The sequence below is a fragment of the Gavia stellata genome, chromosome 12 (genome assembly GCF_030936135.1).
Source record: "Gavia stellata isolate bGavSte3 chromosome 12, bGavSte3.hap2, whole genome shotgun sequence".
In the NCBI taxonomy this organism is placed as follows: Eukaryota; Metazoa; Chordata; class Aves; order Gaviiformes; family Gaviidae; genus Gavia; species Gavia stellata.
This window is the reverse complement of record NC_082605.1, coordinates 7,917,235-7,945,059: the sequence shown is the minus strand read 5'-3', so window position 1 is coordinate 7,945,059 and position 27,825 is coordinate 7,917,235. Positions and strand designations below refer to the sequence as shown.

The window sequence follows — 27,825 nt, the reverse complement described above, 5'->3', positions numbered from 1 at the left end:
TGCCAGTTCTGGGGTTGAGCATGTCCGTTCCTTCTTCAGAGAGTTCATCTGGTGTCAGCCCAGAACTCAGCCCAGCATCTACGAACAGCAGTCTCATGTGTTCACTTTGCAGTGGCCACAGCAGAAGATTCTGAGATTCAGCAAAGCATTTCTGCTGAAAAGTTTTCCAAATTGTAGCAGTCAGGCCAATGTAGGTATCAAGCATGGAAAATTTCAATTCAGTAAAGCAGCAGCAGTAAATAGTCATCTGCAAACAGTGATACTTAGGTACCAGCAATGCTGTTCGCCACTCCAGCATTAGAGAGAGGACAATTACACTGCCGATTCAGAATGATTTTGTGGAAAGAATGGATCTGTTCATTGATCGTTTTCCCGCTGTTGTGCACCCACGGATGCTGCCTGCTGAAAGACCTGTGGTGACCCAGGGAAGTACTGAAAAGAAGTTCTGGTAAAGGAAGCGTGTATGTGCCCAGCCTGTACTCCTCTCTGGCACAGGGGTGCAGTAGTTTTGTCCCAGCTTTTCAAGAGCAGGAAAAGGAAAAAATAGTAACCTGTTATGTATTGGTGAATTCTTTCCTGGAGCAAAACTTTTACTATCTTCAGTGGAGGTGAGTTTTCACTTTGGACTTCATACACAGATACAAAACTCTGCCTGCACTCTGGTTATGGCCAGCCCCGGTTCCTTCCAAGAACAGTGCAAAAACCTGCAACAGGCACTGGTGGGATGCCTGGTCCCGAGGAATTTCCTTAAGTTGTTACTGGATGTTGGTGCTTCACACCAAGCACGAGGATTAGTTATAGTCCTCCCAAAAATCATCCAATAGAAACTGAATTTGGGCACTCCCTGGAGAGACAGTTTCACAGACTTCATGAAGGATCGACCATCCTTCACCATTTTTGTCCAAGGCTTTCTTGGCTTAGCTTTACCTGGGCTGAGCCACACCGGTTACTAGTTCTGCTGTGCAATTCAGTGCAATCTTCAACATTTCTTTTCATGTCTCTCCTGCTGCCTCCTTTAACAGATGAAAATCTGCATGGACAGACCTCTGCACTGGATTTCTGATCCCTCTTGGCGCAGGAAGGACCGACTGTAGGAGACCACCGTGTCTCTGAGGCCTGACAGAGACTGGGAATCTCTTTATCCAGGATCACCAGATCCTACTGCACTGCAGCAGCTGTCCTTTTGTTTCTTTGTACGATGGTTGAATTAGACTTGCTGAAAAATGCAGTAAGCAAAAGGAATATGAATTTTTTTATTCATCAGAAATTTTTACATGTATCAATGAATCAGATCCCATTTCTTACTTGATGTTTGAAGTACCCAGCTATTTTGAAGCACCGCTCCAATTTAGTGCATTTGCAGTCAAGAGGGGTCTATGTACATCTACAGATGATCTTCAGTATCTCAAACTGAGCAAACAAGATGTGGAGGATGATTAGAATTAGTCTCCTCTGTGCAACTGCACCATCCACCATCGAATTTTAGAAAGGTGGAAGTTCTGTAAAGCTGGCAACCTGCACGAGCGGCAGTGTTTATCCCCGGGTCCAAGACATGAATGCATGTTAATTTAATATAATGCTATCTGCTCTGGTTGTTTAAATAGCTCTTTGTAAATTTTATGTCAAAGGCACCTTGAGACTCGAGCGGTTGATACCACTTAATTTTTCTTGATGTTTGTGGTATTAAAGAAAATTTCTATTCTGGCTTTTAATTTTATTGTGTAAAAGATGCTTTTTTCCCTATTATCATTCTAATTTCCTTTATTATACAGCTACATAAAAAAGTCCTGAACCAGATTAGCTTCCAGTATGAAATTAAGGCTTGCTGTTTATTTTCAAAGCAATTAACATGGGAGCAACTGGGACTGAATCTTATCATCGCCACTCAGCTTGTTCCCAATGCGTCACATATTTTTCAAGGTTTACTGTTCATGCTCCTTATGGCTCAATTTTCAACCATATTTTTCAGCATCACTGTTCTTAGCACCTACCAGGCACGTCTTGCAATACACAGGACAATGTAAAAAGGATTCTTTACCCACACACAAGCACGCACATACCAAGGACTTAAAAAATCTGGATCAGCGACGGCCAGAATTACTTGAAATAAAATCCTAACAGAAGTCTTGATGGGACACTCAAACCTGGTTAATCCAAAACACTTTGCAAACTATTTTTATTCAAATTAAAAAGACTCAGGTAAACAAAGTGATGGTACATACATGTTGTAAACCTGGTTAGCAGCTTAACCTTCAGGAGTACGAGATCTAATGAAAAGCCAAGCATGGATTAACCAGGTCCAAAAACATACGCTGAAAAAAAAGGTCACCAACATCAATGTTTTGAATTTTTACACAAACAGTAAATTTTCTCATGGAAGGGAAGGACTGAGGAAGAGAACAAATAATTATTAGTCATCTCCAACTGCTTTATGAAAATACCAGTCCTACATTAATCTATTTTCCACTCTCACAGAAGCCAACCATTTCCCATACATACTTTTATTTTAGTACGAAAGTTTTGTTTACTCCAGTACAATGAACGGCAGTGGAAAACAAATGAGGGGTTCAAACACCCACAAAGAAAGAGAAAGACAGACAGACATGTCGTCTTTTTCTTTTTTTAAACCAGAGTCAGAAAACAGTTTCTTTTGCTGGTTTTGAATTCTAGACTGTAGCCATTATATCCTAAGTTTTACTGCAATCGACTGAAATGCCTCCAATATAGAGAGACATGATTTTGAAATAAATAAACAAAGCTTAAAATAATTGATTAGGGCCAGCCCAGTGGCTTAGCGGTAGTGCTCTGCACTGCCTTGCGGGATGACCCAGGTTTCATTTGCACGTCCGATCTGTTGCTCCTGGGCCAGAAAGAGCAGTGAAAGTAGGGCTTCAGCTGCTCGGGCAGGAGAGAGCCAGTGCTGTAAGTCTGCTCATCACTGACCTTCAGATAAATTAAACATCTGAGTTATATGGGCTCCAAAGGGAGTCCCATCCAGTCCTCAAAATAAAATAAATAAAACAATAACTTAACTAAAATTCATCCCAGGTTCTTTGGTGTAAAAATTTTTGTTAATGCCGAGAAGCAGGAGAATCTGGTGGTTCAGTACAATCCATGATAGTTCCAAATACTCAAAAACTAGGATTTGCTGCCTGATTCGCTTCAACGTCCCGTCTTTGTGGCTAAAAATTGCAAAGCCTATGGTAATTTAAACACATTTTAAGATGATACTGTATAAATGGGGGTGGTCTAAGACTATTCAGTTTCTACTTTATTTAATAAACTTGGTCATTTACAAAGGCCAGTAAAGAATTTCTGTACCACAGGTGTGCTACTTGTAGAGTTCAAAATTGTCATTTCCCTATATATTGCTTAGCTTCATTTTCTTCACATCCATTGCACATCTGACCTAAACTGTCCTTAAGTGCCTATTTGTAATTACATGGGTTTCTGTGCAATGACTGGAGGATTGCAATAGGAGAGGGAGAGGAATTAGCCAGTAAAATTAAATAACAGTTTATACTTGCACATGTCACTTCCCTCATCAGTATTAACTACATCAGTGAAACAGAACCCAAGATATCCAGTATTTGAAGAAAAATATTTAACCTTCTGCCAAATGTACTCAAATAAAAATGTTCTGTACTATTAAGCTTTAAAAAACACTTTCACATGATGAACACCTCTATCAGTAAGATGAAGTGTATCAGTAAATCAGTTCTTTCGGACTGAGTTGCAGTGACCACGTTCCTGCCAACAAATTTTTCAAATTAATAGAGCTTTCCCAGTTACTTAATGCAATCTAAAAGTATTAATTCTTTTTCTAAAATTAAATACACAAAAGGATTTACCTTTAAACAAATAACTTTGCAGTCCAAAAGGTTGGTTAGTTATGAGGATAGGTAAGTCTTTAGCAGAAGGCAGTCACAACCTTGAAATTTGGCAAGAAGAGTCTATACCTACCTTACTCAGCTAAAAAAAAAAAAAGAAAAAACCCAAACCCTCTGAAGGCTGCAATGAAAGTACTCTATTTCTCCAACATACTAGGTATGCTAAACTTACACATACCATACAGTAGTACTTTAAAGTAAAGTTAATTTAAGTGTCAAATTTCTCTCAAATTTTGCATCGCAAAACTTTCATTAAGGTGAATCAATACACTTAAAGAAAGCATACAAAAAAGTCTTACAATGCCCAATCATTAAACAGAATATGTGTGAATTTAAAAAAAACAACACATTACTTCACTAACAAAACAACTCAACTTTCCTTCTCCTCTAACTTACCTTCCAAGACCTGATCTGGTTCGAAGTTCTGCATGCCTTTCCCACATGCAGACATAATTGCTTAGGGAGGAAGCTTCCCCTTCCCACTGCTCGGTGTTAGGGACATCACAGAACCCCCAAAGCAGGTCATGGTAGATGAAACACTTCACCTTCTAAGTGCATGCCAGCACATATATTCTGTTACTGATTTAAAATCACAATGGCCTTGGCTACATAATTAAATAACTGGACAGGACTGGACAACATTAGTGGTCAAGACACCCTTGTCCTGTCCACACTAGCACTTCCACGATTGCTGCAGCCCACTCATGTTGCCTCGGTATTGACTTGAAATGTCATTTTTCCCTAGCGTCAATGCACACCTTACCTTTAGCTTCTTCTAAGAGATCCTCCCTATTCACACCCAAGCGAGATTTCTGCTGGAAGTGGCTAGCACACAGAAGCACATGTACACACATTCTTCTAAGATGTAAACTATGACTAATTTCACATTCCATTGTACCAATCTGTAAATACTTTGTTTTCTTTTTTCTTCTTTTATATAAAAACAATGGCATCAGATTCTCAGCAATAAAGTATAAGAAAGATGAATCCTTAACTACACTTAACCAATTATGAAATCGCCTTTCAAACAAAGGAAACATATGCAAAAATCCGTGTATTTGATAAAGTCAACTTAATATAACAAAAAGTGAAATATGCTTATTAAAAGTGTCCTTATATAAAAATGGTCTTGCAATGTACAGTAAAATGCAATACAAATTATTGTTGGTTATCTCTCCCCACCCAGTAACTAAAACAGCTATTGTTCCACAAAACTCCTTATATGCCAGTATCAAAGAAAGAAGCAATTATGCAACTAAACATTTTCTATGTTGTATGCCTGACGGATATTAAGGGTGTCTCGTAGCATCAAGTCTCGCAGACGCCATAATGCATCAGCCATTGTGGTATGAGCCCCTTTACTTTTCAACCAGTGTGAAGGGAGTCGGCTCTCTTGTTCTTTTGATAAGTGGACATCTCGTCTTCGTGCTGGAAAGTCAATAAATGGTCCAATTATCTCCTGGCTTTGATATTCACCACAATTTTTCCAGAAAAAGGCAAATATAATTCTACAGTATAACTTTTACCCCTAGTATTTAAGCCCAGACAATTGATTCTTAGACAATATACAATATCAATGGAATTAGCCTGCTGATAACATATGTATTTCCCAGTCTGTTGATTTGTTTTTAACAATTACTTGCATGTGTACGTTGTATTAAGTAAGCAGCAGATTTATTTAGCATTTTCCATAAAAGCAAAAAATACTAATGGTTACAAAGAAATGTGTTCTGTCTGGAAGCATCCCACTCTGTATCAAAAGCCTTACCTGCAAGGGTCTGGTCCCACTTGCTAATACTATTTGATTCAGCACTAAGCCCCTCAATATATTTCAGATAGGCTTCAGAATGAAGGAGCCTCTGTGTCTTTGGTGGAGGGGAGACAAACATGGGAGTTGTGGGCTGCTGCATAACTGGCTGACTTGCTGGGCTCTGGCCGGGATACGGAGGAGGTGCCTGCTGTCCTGGTGGGCCAAGGATTCCTATCTGCAACAACAAAGCAATGGAGAGATCGCATTTGGGGGAACTGCAGAGAAGTCGCTTCACATCTGTGCATCGGATCATCCTCATACAATGGAGCTTCAAAACAGGTTAGAAGCAAAGACATAAGGAAATCTCCCTGGAAGACACCCACTTCAGCCAGGGCTATCTGTTGGGGTCACCGAGATGCACAGAGGGAGGAAGTGCAAACAAACCATATTCATATTTAACAGACAACGTTGCTCACATTTCTAATCGATGTAAACACATTCTGATTACTATCACCATTTCTCCTCTCTCCTATTACCCTGAACTACTCCTTTTGCCTCCTTTTTATTTCATGTATTCTCTAATTTGATCATAAACCATGTGGTCTGTGAAGTGCAGGGTTTATCTCTAAAACATCTAAGCCAAACTGACCCTGATCCTTGGACGACTGAGATACTTCCACAGAATAAATGCTAATAGCTGTCAGGCAAAAATTGCAGACACACAAATAAATCACAGTCACACAGAAGAATTCCCATCATTGTGATTTAGTAGCAGTACTGAGAAGTCTTAGCACAGATATCCTGTGGTCTGGAATAACTCAATATCATGACATATACACTTTACTACCTTCTCACTCAACTTCCGGTTTTCTTCACACCGTCTAGCCAAAATCGCATTTCTCTTTATGATGCAAAAATTTAGTCAATAAAATTGGAAAAGTGCTGAACACTTCATCTGTATTAATCACTGAGAAGGAACATCTGATCATCACTGTTATCCAAACTCACAAATTCAGAACTGCCGATGAACACCTGCTTCGTTTGTGAAATATGGGGGTAAACAAAACAGGTTTTACCCATTCATCAACGGCTGAGAAAATGGACAACATCCTCTCTGCATCACCAAAGCATGCAAAACCTAAATTATCAGCAGTTTAACAATGTGTTGAAATGACTTCTCTTAGTTTAGTAGAAGGAAAACAAAACACTGTCATACTGCAGAAGTTATCCTGCTGGGCAGAACCTAATTAGTCTAATAACAATTCAAGCAACAAATACAGACATACACTCCGAGTGTGAGATATTAACTGGTTCTAAATACATCGATATACATTTGGTTTATGTTCTCCCTGGGAAAGGCTATGTGATCCCTACATGTCTTCACTGAGATGCTGTTCAAATGCTTATTCAGAGCCTTAGAGTCTCATAAATAATGCAAAAATTACTCACCTGCTGTCCAAAAGGACTTGCTCCGGGTGCTGGAGTGCCTACCATGGGGGACACATTTTGGCCTATAACACCTATATTCCAAAATATAAAATAATTAGTCTTATTTCAGAGCAGTGACAAATACCTCTTTGATCTTCTATAGTAAAAAATTTATACTTCGATATCATTGCTCACAGTTATTTTAAGCAGATATACAACATCCAAATATCCCCCTCTCCCCCAATAAAAAAACACTTTAGAAGTTTCTGAATGAAAAAAAAAAGCCAACATGACAACTACCAAACATTGATATGTGGCCTGTTGAATTAATTTAATTAAAGAAATGCAAAGTGAGTAATTTTTTTGTTTTCAGGCTTGTTTGTTTTGATTTTTTTTTTTTTTTCACATTAGTGACTGCCTGACTAAATCTTTTCGTTTATAACATACACCTTTGGCTTGACAAGATCCTCCTGGAATCCTTTAAGAAAGGAAATGCTGATTTGCTTTGCAACTTTTAACATTTCCTTGTGTTCAGTTTTATAAAATGCATTCACAGCAGGAGGAAATCCAAGCCATTGCACAAATTCTGTTAAATCTCACTAATATAAAACACAACTTGCAGGTTAAGCTTAAACAGTCTTATATATGAGACCGATGAACATTTGAAACAAATTTCAAAAAAATAAAAACTGTTAGTTTTTCCTCAAACATATTGAGGCTTTTCCCTATTGCAGAGAGTGCAGCAGATAACACCCATGTCAGTCTCACATGCAAAAATTTACAAATTTAAATGAGAATCCTGCAGATCCTATATTTTACATACAGAAGCTTCGGTCTGAAAAAATGGAAGTTATGCCTGCTGCTGCTTTTCTTTCTGTTTATGCAACTTCTCACATTCATTCACTGGAAAAGCTGCAAACTATGCTCTTCCCGAGGGTTTAATTTGCATGCAGATTTCTGTATCAGTGATCAAAAGATGTGCCACTGCATTTTGCACACTAAAGCATATTTTGAATGCATTTTCCATTTGATGACAGCCCCCATTTTAAATGTATCTGTACTAACAGCAAGTCATGAGTTGGGAAAAACATTGATAATACAAGTTGTGGAATATGGCACGGATTTTTTTTGTACAAAGCGAAGAGGTCTGGAGGAGGGCACCCTCACCTTTCTGGCACCAGAGCATGGCTTCACCCTTAGCACACCCAGCCTGCTTCAGTACCACTTCAGGTGTGGTCCTCTGTTCCCAGGCATTATTTTTTCCCTAATCCATATCCTCTCAGTTTTAAACACCATAGACACAGCCCACTTCTCCAGTGGAAAAAACTTTTCAAAGAAATGCGTTGTCCTGAATTCACCTCCCAAACATTTGTATGTGCTGATGTGCGCTAAATGTCACTGCCTTGGTGAGTCGGAGACAGGCTCACAGCTAGACAGCTGTCTTCCTACTCCTTCTACGTGACATTATGGTGAACCTTACACACCAGCGAAGCTGCAAGCTGCACACCTAGTACTGATGGATTTTTAAAAATACAAGCAAACAAACAAAAAAACCCAAAACAATTTACATACAGATACAAGTCTTAACAGAGCTTCTGGTAAACACAGTTGCAAGTGGGGTAGGGGGAGGCAATCGAGACCACTTTTGTCCACAGCTTGTTGAACTGCTGAACATATGCGATGCACATCTTTTAAACACGCACATGAGTTATCAGAGGTAAAAACTGAAAGAATCAGCAGACAACAGGATCAGAAGGCAGATGAACATTTTTCCCCATAATGGGGACATGTTAATGGCATTAACACTGGAAAAATGTTTGTTTCTTTCAGCCTCACTTTTTATCAAAAGTGTGGCAACAAAATAGCAGATGTGTAGTAATATGCTCTCAAAAATCAACTCAAAATTTGGCCACAATAGTGTACTGAGTTCACCTTACCCCCAAATGTTTCCAGTTATTGTTCTATCAACAAGGTTTAATCTGAACACTGTTTTAAAATAACACGTCAGTGCCCCAGTGGCCAAGGGGTCTTACATGGCCAGGTTCATTTAAGTGCAGTCTGACTACTGATAAACATTAACATACTGAAAGAGTTCAATAAGAAATGAGAGCAATAAATTTCATTTATAAGCCCACTTTAAATAAGAAAAGGAGTGGAAGAATGGTGTTGAAATGATGTAAGGATATGAACAGACTGATTTCAGCTTTTCAGACCTCTGACAAACTCAAGCACAATTGTAATTTTTTTTGGCTGGAGCAAAACTACTGCTGGAGCAGCGTCATGTTTCTCCAGTATTCTTTCCCTGCTGCTTTACTGGACATGCTGTTGCATCAAAATCTTGTATCGACCTCATATATTCAGTAGTGCTTTGTGTGCGCTGCAGCTAAACAAACCTGCAATGTTCAGAAACAAAAGCTATGACCAAAACAAGCCGCAGATAATTTCTGTAACAACTGGTTAAACGGCAAGTACATGAAAATGAAATAAGGAGCGAATGAGGATGACATTCTTACCGGGTGGTGGGATGCCTGGGATGCCTGGCATACCTGGCGGAAGTTGGTGGGGTGGGGGCACCCCTGGGTGAAGTGGCTGCATGCTGCCCATGCTAACAATGCCATCAACTGGGCCCTGCAAAGGTGGCAGCACCGGTGGATAGCCACTTATCATGCCTTGAAGGACACAACAAATTTCAAACATGCATCAATAACATGCAATATGATCTACACAGTAAGACATGCACTATCCACAAAAAAAAAAAAGCACCTTTAGTACAGCAAGACGATACTACAATTAGTATCTTGCAAAAATGAATAAAAATTAAAAATAAAAAAGTTCTAAATATGAAACACTATACTTTTGATGAATTAGTATTTAGTGTATTTGTATGTTTCTCATGGGGCAATAAATGCTGAATATTCACGTATGTTAACACAAGGAATAAATTCAGCCACAATTAAATGTTACTAATGCAAGCAATTTTAATATAGCTTAAAGCTCTGCCATCTGCATACAGATTACGAGCACAACACTAACTACACAAGCTCCACATACAGCCCTGCTTTGTGGGCTACCTCAGAGACCAAACTCAACTGGAACAAAAATAAAAACCTATATATTTTTCTGCAGTGCATATGCAAAATTGACACACAAAAGCCCTTCAACATTTGCATACTTAAAACTAACGGCAGTGACAGGGTGATTTTTATTAAACCATCTCCAGTATAAACTATGGAAGTAACTCAAATTTTAAACCTGACAGGACTGGATGTGCTGGGCTGCAGTGACTTACGCTCACGGCACTAGACCGAAGTAAAAGGACTTACAAGGAGCATCTGCAGTCCCTCACAGAATTTCATTGACAATGTTTTCAAGGTGGCTTTACAGGAAAATCAATGATACGACGAAGACAGTATTTTGCTGCTCTCATAACTTTAGTTTTCTGCATGTGAGGGAAGAAAATTTAGTGCTTATTCTGGTTTCGGCTCAGGTTTGTTGCTATGAGGTGAACCTACGCAATATAACTGCACTGTGTTTATTTGGTCCTGGAATGTAACCTGCTTGTCCCTCGCCTGTTTTCTAGGCTTTCTAATTTAAATGGATGCATTGTCAGGTAACCAAGGAAAGGCGTTGGAAAGACAATGAAAAGATGACAGTGGACAGAAGCAGGTCTAGAGAGATGAGGTAAGTTTAGAAATGCAAAATTGCTGGGGTTTCTATAGTCTGTTCCATAAACCACCGAGTCTTTGCCACACTCCCAGTAACTCATAAAAGAAACTTTCAGAACACGATTTCTGGAATAAGACTGGCCAAAAACCCATGCCAGCTCTGACTGAAAACAAAGCTGTCATGAGCTCAGGATCAAAACAGATGAAGCAGCTCAAAAATACAAGCTAAATTTGTCACTTCCTCAGGAAGAGTTACAAAGGTGAGAAACCTGAAATTCCAAAAGCTTTACACGGAGCAAACAACAAGAAAATAAAGAACTGATCTCCCTCAAGCCTTCGTTTTCCACAGGACACCTAGATTGACACTTATTAAATAGGTCTTGGGTACCTATTTCAAATATCTGGAAGCTCATCTGTACCTCTTTATTAACATAGTGAAATCTGTATTTGTAATGGAAAAAGTAAAAGAAGAAAAAGAACAAAAACATCCCTAGAATAAAGGGCTTTCACTGGAGCTACTGCCTGGTACTTCCAGTGCACCCAGAGCTGCAATCACATCTTCAATGCATTTACATACACTTCTGAAGCTTTAAAACAAACAAAACAAAAACCTCCAATGAAACACACCCATATTTATCAATCATGAAAGCTAATTTCTACATTTCCAAATAAAATACTCACTCAACAACTGGCTGGATTAATAAAGTTGTCGTCAAATCTCCATGAGAAATCAGTTCTTGCAGCTCATCACAAGGTTGTAAGAGCAGCCACTTTCATACGCCATGTATGAGTTACCACATTGATTTTAAACTAGTAAACATGGGCAAACTATTTCCATCTCCCACAGCTGTGATTTATGATGTTTTTCAAATTACTTGTTCTCCCATTTTTTACTATAACAATGTAAGATTAAATAAACTTTTGTAATGCCTAAATTTACAAGAAACTAGAGCAGTGTGCACTAACAGAAATGCATTTCAGAAGGTATGCAGATTTCTTGGACCCGTGGGCTGTAAAGAAGTTCTCTGAACTTCTGCGATGGAGAAGTTCTCTGAACTAGAGAAAAGCAATCAAATGATGGAGGAGGATGTGAAAGAGGTCTCAACAGAGTAAGACACTTCTAAGTAAGACTTGTGGAAACTAAAAGATGAAAGACTGTGTTTTTCAAATGGGCCACAAAAATAGAAAGAGTTTAAAAAGATCCACTTGATCATCCACTTTAAAGAAGTATTTCACAATGCCAAAGTGAAGAGGCTTGAATGTCTAACCGCTTGAATAAGATGATGGTCTTAAATACAGGTTTGCTTTTGAGGAGGCTGCCGCAGGAAGTAAGTTAGCATGTGTAGTTTGCAGACTACACATTTTTGGAAAAGTTTTAAGAAAGTGCTAGTAACATGTATTACTGCCCATCAACATCTACCTCCAAAAATTGGAAAAGTGACTCAGTACCAAAAAAACAAGAACCAAACCAACAAAACACAACCACAAGAGGATGATGTTTCTACATATTCTAGGTTGAAGTAGGTTACTCACAAAAAAGATCAGCACTGTAGAACTCCCTTTTTTTTTTCCCCTTAATATATGCACAGATACGTGTACATACACACACAAACACACACCAACTGCAAACAGTTCAGAGGAGAATTATCAAGAACAAAGTGAAAAAAACAAAAGAAAAATGCAACTCAGCGTAAACAAATGCTTTGTAATTTGGAGACCATGAACCAAATAAGGAATGTGCCTTCAGTTTAAACATCCATGCAGCCTATTTACTGAAAAGGTATTTAGAAACCATGATGAAAAACGCTTCAGGCTGTCAGCTCTAAATATGGCCCCAGCCTGTGAGACAGGAAAGAAAAAGAAAAATGACAAAAGAATAAATGGAATAATTGGTATGCCTTAAGGGAAAGTTAAAAGAAACCCCAAAACTCAAAACAAAAAGTCTCCAAATACTCATTTTTACCTACTTGGCATTATTTTGACCTTGACCGAAGTAATGTAATTATTTTAATTAGAAATGGGGGAAGGAAAACAACCTATCAAGTCATACCTAATTAATTTTCTCACCGATGTATGACCAATTCCCATACAAGAATCTCCAGTGGACTACATTGTCTTCAGATCTGATCCTGAAAATACTTACTCTGAGTGTACTCCCTACGAACTCAAGTCAGGTTACCACTGGTAACGAGCACAACACCCAGCAACAGGGACCTCCTGGAAGAGTTCTCGAAGCTCAGTGCTATTCTAGAATCACCTGATAAAACCAGCAATGTTGGCATTTCATATTTGTTCCTGCAATGGCTCCAGATCCTAGTCTGCTCTGCTTACCAGTGTCTAATCAGCAATTCTGTAAAGCTTTTGTTGGATTTAAAATCTGGTTTGAATTCTGTTTGCCTCTCACCTTCTTGACAATAAAAAAAAAAAAATTGCCTCCTACTTTACCATTTCCACTGATGCTGCATGCACTAAAGAGTATTTAGCTCACTCCCCTCCTGCTGTGGCAGGGCTGAACATGAACTCTGCAAAGTAGAGTGAATAAACACGACTTCACACAAACAGAACAGGACTACCGCACAAGGAGGACCCTTTTCCCCTGCATTTTCAATAGGCTACGCACTACTGGAGCAAGTAACGTGGGACTATCAGGCTACTGCTGCGGTTACGTATACTCATTATGAAGAAAGACTGAAGAGGTCGAGCTTTTTCTTCCGTAAGAACAAAGTGACCCCAGAGAGTGTTCAGAGTTATGAAGGGGGTTGATATAGTGGATGAGGAAAAAATGGTCGTAGCTCCTACGTTTTACCTGCAACGGGTGTCAACTGCTGATTGAGCATTCCCATTGGTGTTGGTGGCGGCACCACCCCCATAAGAGCCCCGACAGGAGTGCCTGCCCGGGGGGAGGAATTCTGCTGCTGTGCTGCTCGCTCTCTCTCCTGCTGCTCAGCAACTTTAGCTGCCCGCTCTGTAAAAGTATTTTAGATTTTCAGTTCTGTTTTGTAACCCAGAATTTCAAAATATTATCTGTTCATTAAAAAGGACTAGTCAAACACTGGCATAGTTTAGTCAAATATAAAGTAGAACAGATGAATCTTTTTATACAGCATATGTTTTGATTTCATGTGGCTGCAGCTAAGACTTTTAGAGAACCTTTCATGAAAAATATTCCACAAAGTTTTATCTTTTTTTTAAAAAAAAATAAAAATAAATAATAAAACAAAAATTTAAAAAGTCAAAGAACAAATTTGATAATAACACCAGTGTTACCAACATGAAGCAGCAGTCCAGCACTAGGCTCGGTCCACACTAGGAAAACATGGCAAAATGTTCCCTCTTTTGACACCACTGGCTCAGCTAAACCAGTTACAGCCAAGGCCAGCAGCTCTCACGTAGATCCGCTACCAGCTTCTGCGGGAATTTTTAAGCACCATGTCTGTCAGACGTGCCCTAAAGTAAGATGCAAATAGCAGACAGCAGTGCCAGCCAGTGGCCCATTTATTCTTGGGCTGCCCATATATTTTGCTACTGATGCAGCTGAAAAGCGGTGGCAAAGTCGGGAAGCATTTGCAAAGTTTCCCTAGTGTAGATAGGTCCTTAGTGCTTGGAACATAACAAGCAGCAGTTTGATGAACGAAAAATATTTTTCTCTGCCTCTTTCTGCTGTTTTCCCCATTTGGTCCCCTTTGAGCTTTTTTTGTTTGTGTTTTTTTGTTTTTTGTTTTTTGTTTTTTTTGTTTGTTTGGTTTTTTTTTGTTCTGAAGATGTCTAACTCACATTGTGCTGCTCACTGGAGGTCATGTGTGTCCTTTGTACGATGAATCTGGTCATTATCTCAATCAAGTTTCTCACTGTGACTGCAAGAACAGAAGATCTACTGCAGGGGAATCTGACCAGAGGACAATTTTATAGTAAGGGAGGGGCAAAGGGTCATGGGAAGAAGAAAGGAAAAAAACAACAAAAAAAACAAAACCCAAGCAAACAAAAAAAAAGGAGATATACTGAATGCCCACTCAAGGTGCTTTGGGGGCATGCAAGTTGCTGATTTGTTTACTCTGAACATTGTATCTGACTGACGCAATGAGGAACAACAAAGAATAAATGAATGCAGCATACATGTCCAGCAAATTTTAATAACAGTGAATGCAGGGCTAGAAGTTCTCTTGCAGTTGGTGAAAGATGAAAACTGTCACTAAAACAGCAATCAAGGTCCTCTGTCAAACAAAGGCTAAGTTGTTCATCAAGGAGATTAAGTTATGCATCCTGCCAACGTTACTTGTTTTCTCTAGTATATGACTTCAAATGTCTATGACGCGTTTGTCTCCTGTAGAACCTGTTTGTGCAGCTTCTAGAAGTACTTCCGTACACTGAAAGACCAGTTTCATTTCCAAAGGCATTTCCTTCCTTTTCACTTCTATAATTTCAGGAAGAGATGACGACGCACAGAAACTCCTAAATTTACTACAGGCAACTCATATGCGATTGCGCACAAAATACACAAGACATTTAAAGGTAGATCCTGAAGTAGAAAAATGAGATAATCCTCTTCAGAGCAGAGCAAGCATTTGGGGAAAAGATGAAACAGCTGTTCTGACTCTCACCTACTTTTGGCCAGCTAAAAAAAAAAATAAAAGGTCAGACAAAAGCAAAAGTTCTGAGGACACTCTGATGAATGAGAAATTACTGTTAAGTGTGCAGTTTTATCAGACTTTGGAGTGCTGAGCTTTGAAGAAGGACCTGATGTAGGACAGTACTTGAGGTTTTACCTAGTTTCTATCCAGGCCGTGACTGCCACAGAACTAACAGATGAAACAACATTGCCAAAGGGAACTGGAGCAGGTGTCTAAAAGTTCAGCCTTGAGCATTCACCTTAATACTCAAATACTAAACCCAAATCATTTAGGCCAGGACTTGAGATCATTTGAACAACGTTTCCAACACACCTCAAGAGACAGGAAAGAGACCTTCTGCTTTGAACAGAGCTTTTCCTTAAAACAGGCTTTTACCTCAATCCCGTGCATTATTTTGTTTTATTTTGAGGAGTTTTCACAGTGCAGTTAGCCATGCAGGCATTTCCAATGCAGCCTGTTCTTTGCTCAGCTATTGCTAGAAAAACAACTATTACCCTGCACATATAGCAAATTAAATTTTCAGTGGGTCAAAATGGATCTAAAATGCAAACTACTTTTCACCAGAACACAGAAAGGCACTTTTTCACTGAGGTGTTAAACCATATGTGTTCCCTGCTCCCTGGTGCACATCCTCACTAGAGAGCACGTGAATTTTGACTCATCACAGTGGAAAAGGAGTTTCTCTCCTTTCACACATGGTAAGCAAACACAGTTTGGACGCTTTGTAACCCCATCCCAACCCCTCAGAAACAAATAAAAGTAAGTCTAGTTCTGGGCAGACACCAAGCCAGAGAAACTGCAGCCCAAAACACAAAAGCTTTGGAAATACTTAAGTGAGAAAGAGGATTAAAATGGAAGGACTTAGGCAATCATTAACGCAGCGGACACACACTTGCTACCAGTACGTTACAGCTGTGCCTTCCTGTAGAAGTGCAGGACATCAAGCTGCTCTAAGCTAGGAAGCGATGACATGCTAACCATCCTACTGCTGTAAGGAGGGACCTGTCAATAAAAAGATACCACGCGCACCTAGAAGGGTGTAAAAGGAAACTACAACAGGAAAAAAGTAAGGCCATAGCAGTTTCACAAAGAAAGAGCATTACCGTTTCCCTTCACAGCATTTGCAAAGAAAACTTGCACATAGCTGAGTGGTGCTGTATTACTCTCCAGAATTGCACAGAGGTACTACTGCAAATTTAGAAAGGACTGAGACAGCTGAGGGTGGAAAGTGATAGCATGCAAACTTCTAGTTTGAAGATCAAGGCTGCCTTTAAGTTATGAGTATGCAGAAAACCTATCAAATCTCATTTTTAAAAAAGCAAAGTTTTAACTTAATAGGGCAATAACTTTCTAGGGTGTTGAAACTTTCCTATCCAAAATAGCATTTTCTTCCAGTAAAATTGCAGCGAAGTTGCTTTAAAAAAAATGGGTTTTATATTGGAAGTGTTGACACATTAATTAAGTAGAGTAGTAACTACGGATGTTAAGCCAATATATTTGGCTTGGGTAAGGACCTGCTTTTAAGGATCAATTGTATTTTATTTTAATCAAATAAAGTTGAAACACAATGACCAATATCAGTAGGAGAGAAAGAAAGAGAGAGAAAGAGAGAAAGGTCTAAAGTATCTCATGCCTATGAAATATTCCTAGACTTACTTCAGGATATGAAATCTCTCAACAAAATTAGTTACAACAGTTGATTAATACTGAGACTGAACAATAGGTCATATTTACAGTCTAACAGATTCTGTATCCTTGATTTTTCTCTACCAAAGCTTTTTAGGACTCTAAGTACTGTTAATAAAAGAACTTTTTCCCACTCCACTGCAAGCCTTCTTACCTGCCACTACAGTTCTGAAGAGCTTCTTGCCCAAAATTCCCCCCAGTCCTCCTTTAAGGAAACTTTCACAAACCATTTTTCCAACTGACTTCCAGCCCAGGGGCTTCATGCCCCTTTACTTCTAATTTGTCCCCATTTTCTTGGTCTTTGTTCATTTGGTTATTTGTGGCAAAGACATTTAAATTATCAGTTGTGCACTACATAACTTAAACATGCTCTTTGCTCCTCTTCAGTCATCTCTCAATATGAACTTCTCTTTAAGGTACGTCCAGAACACAAACATAAATATCTTCTTTTATTAAACCTGTCATCTGAGTAACAGTAACGAATGCATTGAGAAAGAAAAAAAAAGCAGAAAAGAGTTTAGCATCTTAGTTTTTATTTACCTTCATATTCTGCTTTCTTTGTTGCTTCCAAGTTTCTCCATTCAGTTCCTACAAGTCTGCTGAGCTCTCCAAAGGAGTAGTCTGGGTGCTGAGCTTTAATCACAGCTCTCATCTCGCTGCTAAATAAGATGTACCCACTCATGTTGATCTTCCTTTTTGATCCCTCCTTCTTGGTGCTGCCCTTAACAGACTTGGGAGTGGACTGTGAGAAAAGGCAGTTATGACCACAAGTGTACGAAAGATAAGCTTCTCGACATACAAAATTCAAAGCTGTAAGAAACAGCATGTTAAATATTCCTGCATTTCTCTTGAACCTATTTGCACAAGGACCATCCAACCTTACAGCCCCTAAAGAGACTGCATCTACCGATGTATGACAAGAGCACACACACACACTTACGAAAAGTACACAGGAAAGAAAAAAAAAGAGAAAATCACAATGTTCTGATGCTTTTCAACCGCTCCACACATAATGCCACCTTTACAACTGAGGCTTCAAAAAATTCTCAGTAAGACAACACAGAATGCTTACTATTAGCTAAAGTAATTCCAAACTGAACAAGAGGACTAAGAAAGGCCGAGTAGCAAGTAAGTGACTATTTGGAAGGCCAGAAGAGAATAAAAATAATTGTGTTACGTCACGGATTTCATCCATTATGCTGTTCAGAAATATCACCAAGGCAAGTTGAGTAAAACATTTTATTTGCCATTGCACATTTTAGGGAAATGCTTCCACATTTCCTCCGGGGCCTCTGCAACCCCTCCCCTGCCTGGCTCAATCTTCCACTTTTCTCATCCCTAAATGCTTTCTATTTTGCCTGCCAGACTTTCCTTTCTCTCTAGTGTTCACCTCTCATTACATAAGTAGCCATTTCTCCCTGAAAAACGCAAAGCCCAGTTTTGCTGATCACTGTTTACCTGCACAACAGGTTCACATCACATTCTATAAGTTGATGGGTAACAAAAATTCTGCTCCTTTGCTTTTCCCACCATGGATGCTCCTGTTGAGTGATCCTTGATGTTTCCAGCCATCAAAAAATTCAACCTATTCTAACCACCACTGAGATACCACAGCTGTAACCCCCTTTTTGAAGGCTCCTTCCACCTACATTTGTCACAGGAGACCATAATTCACCCATACTCTGATCAATAAGGCCCAGAAATATATCATCATACCAAAATCCTCAAAAGGCCCTTCTCATATCCCAAACATTACAAATTTCTCACATCTTGAAAAGTGTAATTGTTTCCAAATACCTGGCAGGGAAAAAAGGAAAGAAAAACTCATGCAACTGTTTTCTTCCTATCCTGAAATTCTGGCCTTGTTACTAACTTCTTCTACTTGCCACTTTGACCCCGCAGTTCAATACTCTTCTCTCATCTAAAAACAAAGCTTCAGCGATACCAAGGTGCTTAAAAAGTCTTGCTTGTCAGTTTAAGGCAGGCACTGGATAAACTGAGGCATACTTGTATCTTATTCCAAACTTCACTGTATTAATTTTCAAATGGCAATCCACCCTTAATGTTTTCATTATGAACCTAATAGACAACACTTGTCTTTTTGGGAGGAAGTCTTTTAGGTTTGTGCTTAAGATGGAGGAAGTGAAGAAAACTCCACACAGGTTCTGGGAAGACACACAGGGCACGTACAACTCATCCTGGCTTCTCAGGCAAGCCCACGTTGGGAGATGGAGAGTTCTCAAATTCAGAAACAGGAAAATCTAATTATATATTTGGCCTTTTATACATCTGCACTTAGATAGGTACAAGTTTATCAGCTGGTTTTGCCTTTATAGTGCTTGCAACAGTTTCAATAACAGTAATCTAATGTAAAAGCCTACCCATCAGTTTGGAAAGGCAAACAGGACTTTGAGAAACTGTAAGAATTCTGAATTCAGTTCTTGTATTCTCTGTTCTTTTACATGTACAATACAACCATTTTTAAATTAACATAATCTTTTCCATTTGAGTCAGATAACCGCATATTCAGTTTTAGATGTGTTAAGAGAAGAAATAAACCAGGACCCCCTTTTTTGCTTTTTCTCAGCAATATTGCTAAAGCAAAAAAATGAAGTTGCACATCTTTTTTAGGTTCAACTTGATTCACAGCAAATTGCAGCAGGAGAGCATCATCCACCTATTTGTCAAGCCCTACAATACCACATATGCACTTGTTTTGACTCCTTTTACCCTTAGGTGTAGTAAGAGCTGCTTTGTTATCAGAACAAAAAAAAAGTTTAAAAGTTCTGGGGTTTAACAGTTGTTAAATAAAATTCCATACATTTAAGAGAACATGAAGCAAACACATGCCTTTTTCCTAGGAGCTCTGTTTAAAAAGACACTTTTCAGTAGGGACATTAATAGAAGAGATTATCTGAAGAAGAAAGTTTATTTCTGTGCTATATGTTAGTTTCCTCTCCACCAGAGTTAAATTGTGCTCTGAATGCCAGCTCAGACACAACATGCCTTTTCTTTCCAAATCAGCAGTGTGAGGAATCTGCCAGGGCATTTGTGTAGCATGCATTGCTATTGATCCTTTTCAGTTTTCCTTATTTGGTTGTTGGGGTTTTGGTTTTTTTGTGTGGTTGGTTGGGTTTTTGGGGTTTTTTAAATTTTCTAGACTTCAGAGTTCACATCTATCTAAAGGTATATACACACATGTTGGATATATCCATTAAGCCTGACTTCTCACCAGTTATCCTGAAAGATCTGCAAGACTGCCCCATTACAAACAATTAAAAAAAAAAAAATGCAACTGTCAACCTGGCTTTTTAAAGAGCTATTATATATTAGTATTTAAATAAAACTTCTCAAGGGAATCTGAGCATAAACACAGCTACGTAGAAAGCCAGAAAGCAAAGGAGATCAAAAGACAGCGAATGCTGCAGAAGGCAGTTTGAGGACATCTTTAATGTCCAATGGTCCCTATTTAAACTGTTTTTGGTAGCTGCCATGCTTAACAATGGTAATATTTTGATTTATAAAAAGTTACCTTCCCCTTCCTAAAGTGTTACATTAGTTAGTTAACACTGCTTTCTCTTTGTAATACTCTGCAAGAGTTTTCATGCTACTTATGAAATTCAGCACCTAAAAACAAGAGCAGCGAGACAACCTTGCACATGAAAATACATTTGGTGGTCTGCCCAACATGGCAAAAATCACAATCAAACCAAGCTAAAGCTTTCCATTTCTTTGTATGTCATGAAGAAGAGTTGATGACAGTTATCTCTAGCCAGGGGTCACATCCTTTCTTCAACTATCAATGAGGTTGTCACTTCACAGTCAGTGTAATGCAGCAGAAATCTATATTGCTGGTTACAAAAGTGTCTGAAACTCCCTCCTGTTCCCAGCAGATCATTCCCATTGCTTCTTTAATGCTGGCGTTAGCTTGGGGAGGAACATTTTACAAGGGCATGTAGTGATAGGACAAGGGGTAATGGCTTTAAACTGAAAGAGGGTAGATTTAGATTAGATCTAAGGAAGAAATTCTTCACCCTGAGGGTGGTGAGGCACTGGAACAGGTTGCCCAAAGAAGCTGTGGAAGTGTTCAAGGCCAGGCTGGATGGAGCTTTGAGCAACCTGGTCTAGTGGAAGGTATCCCTGCCCATGGCAGGGGGGTTGGAACTAGATGATCTTTAAGGTCTCTTCCAACCCAAACCATTCTATGATTCTATATATGCAATGAGACAGATAAAGGGTTTAATCCAGTTGCAAACAAACTTTTTTGGTTAGGTTATTTTCCAGTTAAAGCAGTTCCTCACCCTGCTTCAATACTCAGTTACATAAATACCAGGGCTTGTGTAAGAAACACAGCAAGAGGGAAGGGGATCAAAAGTGCCCCATTTAAGCAGCGTATAACCACACACGATTCCTCATTTACTTCCTATCCATTTATCAGCAAATTAATACTAAAGCTTCTAGGACATCCAGTTCTAATTTTTTTTAACACATTTAACTCAATACTAAAAAAGTGATTATTTTTTTTCCTTTGATGATACACAGCATTTTCTAAAAATGTAGCAAAACTGTAACACCCAAAATGCTAGCTTTTTTCAAAATTTAAGGAAAAGCTCAAAATGGGCATTAGGCAAATTAAGAATTACAATTAAACCCTTACACCCCAACTTTATATTTAGTATAAGGACCTGATATTTCTGAACAAGTGTCATAGAAAACCTACTATGTCAACATACCATACAAAAATGTACCCTAGTTTTCCTCAACTGAATGATTTCCTTTAAAAATATTTTAATGGATTTAAATATTATCACCTGGATATCATATTGGATATGCCAAAACTGTTCTGTGTAATTTATTCCATAGACTCGTAAACTGAAGTATAAATCTCTTCTGTCTATACGATAAAATGTTACTGTTTCTTTGTTTATTTGGGTTGGGGAAAGAATGCGAAATATAAAGGGTTAAAGGTTTCTCAAGGAAGATCCTTACCTGTGGTGGTGTATAAGGCATTATATCCAATTCACTAGCTAATGGGGTCTGAAGCTGAGGCATAGAAGGTGTTTCAGCCATATCACCTTCCTCTTCTCCCATCTCTTCCATGTCCTCATCACCTCCTTCCAACTCAGCAAATTTTGCTTCTAGCTGCTGAATCTTCTTTTCCAGTAGTGGAGATGGTTCCTTCTGAGGAACTATGGGTTTTCTGAAAGGTGAAGGAGGAAGACAAAAAGCAGATGAGAATATACTCATACTTTACAGGACATAGCATATATTTTTGAAGAGAAAACCAACTTTTCTTTCTTTATCATTGAACAACATGGAAACTGGTGACTCAGGATGTGCCTGTGCATCCTTTCAGAATACTGAGCAGAAAGATGTCTATGGCCAGTGTTTCATTTCAGTCACTTGTCTGAAGGATTTCTATGAGTTAGAAGGGGATTTCAATGCAGCAAATACTTCATTCCTGCAATAGAAGACAGCTAACACTACATCTTCCTTAGATTTTACATTTTACTTAAGTTTGATATTAATAAAAATATTAAGTTCTATGTTCACCAACTGGAAAGCTATTTGTTACCCGTAATGAGGACTTAAGTATTTTAACAACATCCAACTGAATTTACCAATTAATGATAATGTAACAACTTTTACTAACGTCAGGAGAAGAAAAAGAAAACATCCATTGGTATTAAGACCATGAAGAGACTGATGTTATCTGGACTTCTTTCCAAAAGTGTGATTAGTCAAAATTCATCTTCTCCTACAAATGACTTTTATACATGTACTGGGTCTGGCTGGGATGGAGTTAATTTTCTGCATAGTAGCCCATAAGGTGCTGTGTTTTGGATTTGTGACCACAACAGTGTTGATAACACATTGATGTTGCAGTTATTGCTGAACAGTGTTGGCACATCATCAAGGCCTTTTCTTTTTCCCACTCTGCCCCCCCAGCAAGTAGGCTGGGGTGGGCAAGCTGGGAGGGGAGACAACCAGGACAGCTAACGCAAACTGACCAAAGGGATATTCTATACCATATGACATCATGCTCAGCAATAAAAGTTGGGGGCAAGGAAGAGGAAGAGGGGATGTTCAGGGTTATGGCATTTGTCTTTCCAAGTAACCATTACGCATGCCGAGGCCCTGCTTTCCGTGAAATGGCTAAACATCTGCCTGCTGATGGAAAGGAGTGAATTAATTCCTTATTTTGCTTTGTTTGCATGTGCAGCTTTACTTCACTTATTAAACTGTCTTTACCTTGACCCAGGAGTTTTTCTTCCTTTTGCCCTTCCCATTGTCTCCCCCATCCCGCTGCAGGGGAGTAAGCAAGTGGCTGGGTGGGGTCTTAGCTGCCAACCAGGCTCAGTCCACCACAACACAGAAGAGTGGTCAGGTGACCCCCACGTTCCCATCACATTTTTACCTAAAATAGTATATTTCGTCATCTACAACTTTTGCAGAGAGTGAAAACCTCTTCAGCCCTTTAAATTTCTTCATTTGTTTGTCACTTTCATTGTAGCGGCTCTCACAAAGAAAAACATCATTTTCAGAGATTTCTGTTGGTCTGCAGGAGAGGAAGTCTTTGAATGACAGAACCGCACACTTTCCTGCAGAAATGAAAAAGCTGGGTAAGAAGGCAGCCACATTTGCACACATTTTACAAAAAGTGTGGAAACTCAAGTTTTTGCCAGTCTAGTAAGTCTGGAAGATTCCTGGTATTTGGTGCAACTACGGAAAATACACCAATCGATATCCCTATTAAATAATACCACTCACAAGAAACCTACATGAACTTAATGCAGCTTTTGGATTTTTTTAAAGAAAATAATAATAATAATAAAAAAAACCCTGCAAAATAACAAAACCCCATGATCACTGATCAGTGATCTAGCACAGCATCATAACTACAAAACAAAGTGCATAGTCATCATCTTATGCAACAAACCAAATTTCAGCCTCCTTCTGGACTGACTTTCCAGGTAACACATACTGGAAAAATTACATTAATAAGCGAGAATAATGGAGTTTTCTGCTCTCTGGCTGCAGACACCGTTCACTTTGATATCATATGTGTAATTCCTTTATTGTAAGAAAGATTCCTTACAGAGAAAATTCTCACTACAGGTCCCGAAGACAGGAATACATATTAGAAATGGACTGAATAAACTCTCCTCCTCCACTCAATATGAAAAAACATACTTGGAATCAAGCCTACGCATAGCTGTAAATCACTTCAGATTGTCTAGGAAAAGAAAGAGAGTGTCCATTGGATTTAAAGTTGTTAATAATTACCCAAAATGCAAGTCATCGGACAGGTCTCCTCCAAGTTACTCAAAAACACTTCCTTCTTGTAGAACATTTTAGTTGGTTCATGTTCAGTTTCTTCAGGATGTATAAAGATTGGACCAAAGAAATATGCAGCTCCATCTCGCACCCACATCTTTTCAATTCTGGAAAGAAAACCAAACCACTGACATAAATGAAAAGCTATCCCTCTTAAATGAGACAGCTGGATGCACTAGGTTGTTCAGGAAGACTGTGAGTAAAATACAAGTACAGAAGAACAGCCTATTCCAACTGTACAAGTGTATCACCTTTTTACTATGCGGCTAAACTTCTACCTCAATCTATCAAGAGCTTGTAACATTTAGCTTAATTCAGAAGATTTTTTTCCTATTGCAACAAGCCTGTCTTTTGTCCAAGTTATTTTTCTAGACACAAACTGCAAAAAAAAGAAGTTGCACCTACCTTCCTACCCGAGGTCGCACTAACCCATGTGATTTTATGAAGACACAGTCCCCAACCTTAAGCCACATATCATTGTAGCAGAGCTGTTCAAAATAATGGCAACCAGGTTCTCCATTGGACATTTCTACTGGAACATCTTCTTTGTCCTGCAGAAGAATATGCATTTAGAAACTTGTGGGAGAAGGAAAATCAAAACACATAAATAAAAATATGCCAGGTGCGTGTAAAAGACTTCACTCTATCTTTACGTTACCAAAAATGGGTAAACACTAAACAGAGCTGTACATGCGAAAGTGAGGGGCCTTGAAATTTAAAAATGAAATAGCAAAGCCAAAGATACCCTCCATGTATGTTGCAAGCTTTCCTATTTCACAAAGCTGTAATTTTGCCAGAACAGTAATTTACAGGTCCTTTTTTGTTCTACTACTTCAAAGTTAACTGACCAAGCCAAGCCTTGTCAGCTTATTTTGATGGTTTGTTTTAAAGCACAACAACATGCTTAAGAGGCAAGAATTGAGTATATGGCCTAGTTAACATACATAGAAATTTAATGATTCAACTCTCATATACAGTAATATGAACACTCCATATACTGCTTGTAAATTCATACCATTTGCCCTATTTAATTTCTTACTTTTTAGTCAAAACTCACATTGTGCCTTATTTGACCTTTTAGTATAGGATTTCAGAAAGCCAATGAAAACACGGGCTATTCCCCCAAGGTTTGGAAGAAAAAGACACCACAAGTTTTTACTTTCTCGGTAGAAATAATTCCTTCTTTTGTCATGATGTGAATAAATTCAATAATATATACTAAGTGTCTGATTAAAGCCTACAATGAGTGTGCTGGGTATTCTGTTCTGAGGTTCTGTTAGAGAACTCAATGTAAAGTGGATTTATTTTATGACTAAAAGTGTAATTTTCTTTTCTGAAGTGGTAGAAAAAAAAAAACCAACCACTTCACATGATCACAAGAAAGCATTTGTAAAATCTAGCAAACCTGTAAACAGTTTATTTTCTGTTCAGTCTATTTATATTTTGTTTGTGTTTATTTACAAATGTGTAGAACATAATTTATAATATAAACATTATATTTACATAAAATTTACTGTGTCTGGATGCTGTGAAACCGAAGTCGTGAGGGCTCACGTTTTGTCATTCTTTATCTGTCAAACATAATCGATGTTCCACTTGTTATCTTACATACCTTTTCAAGATGAAGGATACTTTCTCCCACCTTACTGTCCTCCAATGTTTCAGCGTGTTTCTCCTCATCTACTTTGTCTGTATTAGCAAATACAGAAGCAACACGAACCACAGGCAGGGGGACATCTCGTGGGACAAATCTTACAGAGCTTACAGGCATAGTCCACAGTTTAATCTTTTTAAAAGATTTTGTCTTTGCAGAATAACGTGACTCACAAACGTAGACATCCTCATCTCTGAAGTTTTCAGGACACAATTTAAAATATTCCTGCAGATTGAAGAAAAAAAAGATTAAGTACTTCAGCAACACACACACATACTCCAGACACACAGTGAAAGCCCCCTCGTTTTTTTCTACGTTTCTTTCAGAAACACTTTTAGACTAATAAAGCCTTTCTGCTGAGTTCTTCCAGGCTGACATCCAAGTTATATTAAAAATTAAAAGCAAACAACAAGAAATCCCACCCTCAGAAGCAGCTAAATTCAGTACAGGTTATCATGTGAGAAAAGTTAGGTTTTATTCGTTTACTGAAATGGTACATTAACAAGTACAATATCTGCAGCCCAAAGCCACTTTTACAAGATTTCTGAGCTTTGACTTGGAAAGAGGACATGATGACCAAGTTTTGGGGGTAGGGAGGAAGTAAGCTCTGCGCTCATTGATATGTGACTGTGATACCCACTCACATACTCAGCAGCCATAGCACTTTCTTCCATATAAACACACTACCTTCTAAAAACCTTCTAAAAACTGGCTGAGATAGAAATGTTGCAAGCAAGCCAAAAATCCTCAGCACAAGGATGAACTTGAGACAGAGGTGAAAGACTTGATCCTCTTACCAAGCCATTCAAGTCTCCCTCTCTACCAAACCTAAATCTACATGCTTTTAAGGGAACCTTTAAGTAGTTATCTGCAACTTCTCTACTACGTGCTCTGAAAAATCAGTTGGCTAATTATCTAATAAGCATATGTACAAATGAACCAGCACTGAGAAACACCATCACTTGGATGAACTACATATCTCATGAAGCAAATGCAGGAGCAAGTCCTATTTTATTTATTAGTGGAATGTCTCTGTTAAAATGCCTACACCTCCTCAAGAAAACAGCAGAGAACTTATTATTTGCTTAACAAATTAGTCTGAATAGTCTCTCACCTTAACAAACATGACCACGCATTTGCCTAAAATTTTGCTAACAGGAACTTTATTGTAATAGTCACTTTTAAAAACTTCTTTCTCCAAGAATTTTCGTGTTGCAAGATGAAACGTTTCATTCGGTCGATAAAACCAACAGCCGTAGAGCCATTTCTCTCCTTAAAAAAAAAAAAAAAAAAAAAAGGAGAGAGAGAGAGAAGGGAGAAAGAAAAAGATGTAAAATGATATATTCTCTACTGCATGAGCAAGAAAAAAAACAACTATAGATTGGTTGATTAATCAAATAGCCATGTAGTCATTCATACTGAGAGTATGGTTGGACTTGATGATCTTGCACGTCTTTTTTCTGTGATTCTGTAAACTGTTTTAAAACAGGACAAGAAGGTATCACTGATGACAAAAAACAAAATAGTACTTGTTACAGCTTGATTTGGCCTAGGAAATGCATAATTCAGCTCAATTCTGAAATTCAACAAAGGCAAGTTCTGAAACTGAGTTGTTCTGTGGAACATTTGCAGTTAAACATGCCCAACTTTGGTTCAGATTTCTCAGCACAGAAAAGCCCCATGTGTTCTTCTGTGCCTAAATTACAAGGAGCCCATCCCACTTAGAAGAGCTTCTTCTCTGGGATGCTTACAATTTGAGGGTAGGTAGAGATGAACAACAAAAAAG

The 27,825-nt window shown here is 38.6% G+C and overlaps 1 protein-coding gene across 12 annotated transcripts in view; it reads right to left on the bottom strand.

The window, feature by feature from the left end:
- Window positions 1-2,099: 2,099 nt before the first annotated feature.
- PBRM1 (polybromo 1) overlaps window positions 2,100-27,825 on the bottom strand; it is a 62,512-nt gene continuing 36,786 nt past the window's right edge. For 3 of the 12 annotated variants that reach the window (XM_059823090.1, XM_059823091.1, XM_059823093.1), the window contains exons 20-30: window positions 27,154-27,311; window positions 25,998-26,264; window positions 24,791-24,936; window positions 24,335-24,492; window positions 23,466-23,649; window positions 22,037-22,247; window positions 17,588-17,789; window positions 9,582-9,737; window positions 7,090-7,160; window positions 5,659-5,875; window positions 2,100-5,318 (exon numbers count right to left, since the gene is read on the bottom strand). In XM_059823090.1, the coding sequence (XP_059679073.1) occupies window positions 5,146-5,318; window positions 5,659-5,875; window positions 7,090-7,160; window positions 9,582-9,737; window positions 17,588-17,789; window positions 22,037-22,247; window positions 23,466-23,649; window positions 24,335-24,492; window positions 24,791-24,936; window positions 25,998-26,264; window positions 27,154-27,311 (1,943 nt within the window). In that variant the 3' untranslated portion in view covers window positions 2,100-5,145. Of the gene's footprint in view, window positions 5,319-5,658; window positions 5,876-6,670; window positions 6,673-7,085; window positions 7,161-9,581; window positions 9,738-13,539; window positions 13,699-17,587; window positions 17,790-22,036; window positions 22,248-23,465; window positions 23,650-24,334; window positions 24,493-24,790; window positions 24,937-25,997; window positions 26,265-27,153; window positions 27,312-27,825 lie in introns of all 12 variants that reach the window. The other 9 variants (XM_059823095.1, XM_059823096.1, XM_059823097.1 and 6 more) reach the window with 6 other exon arrangements.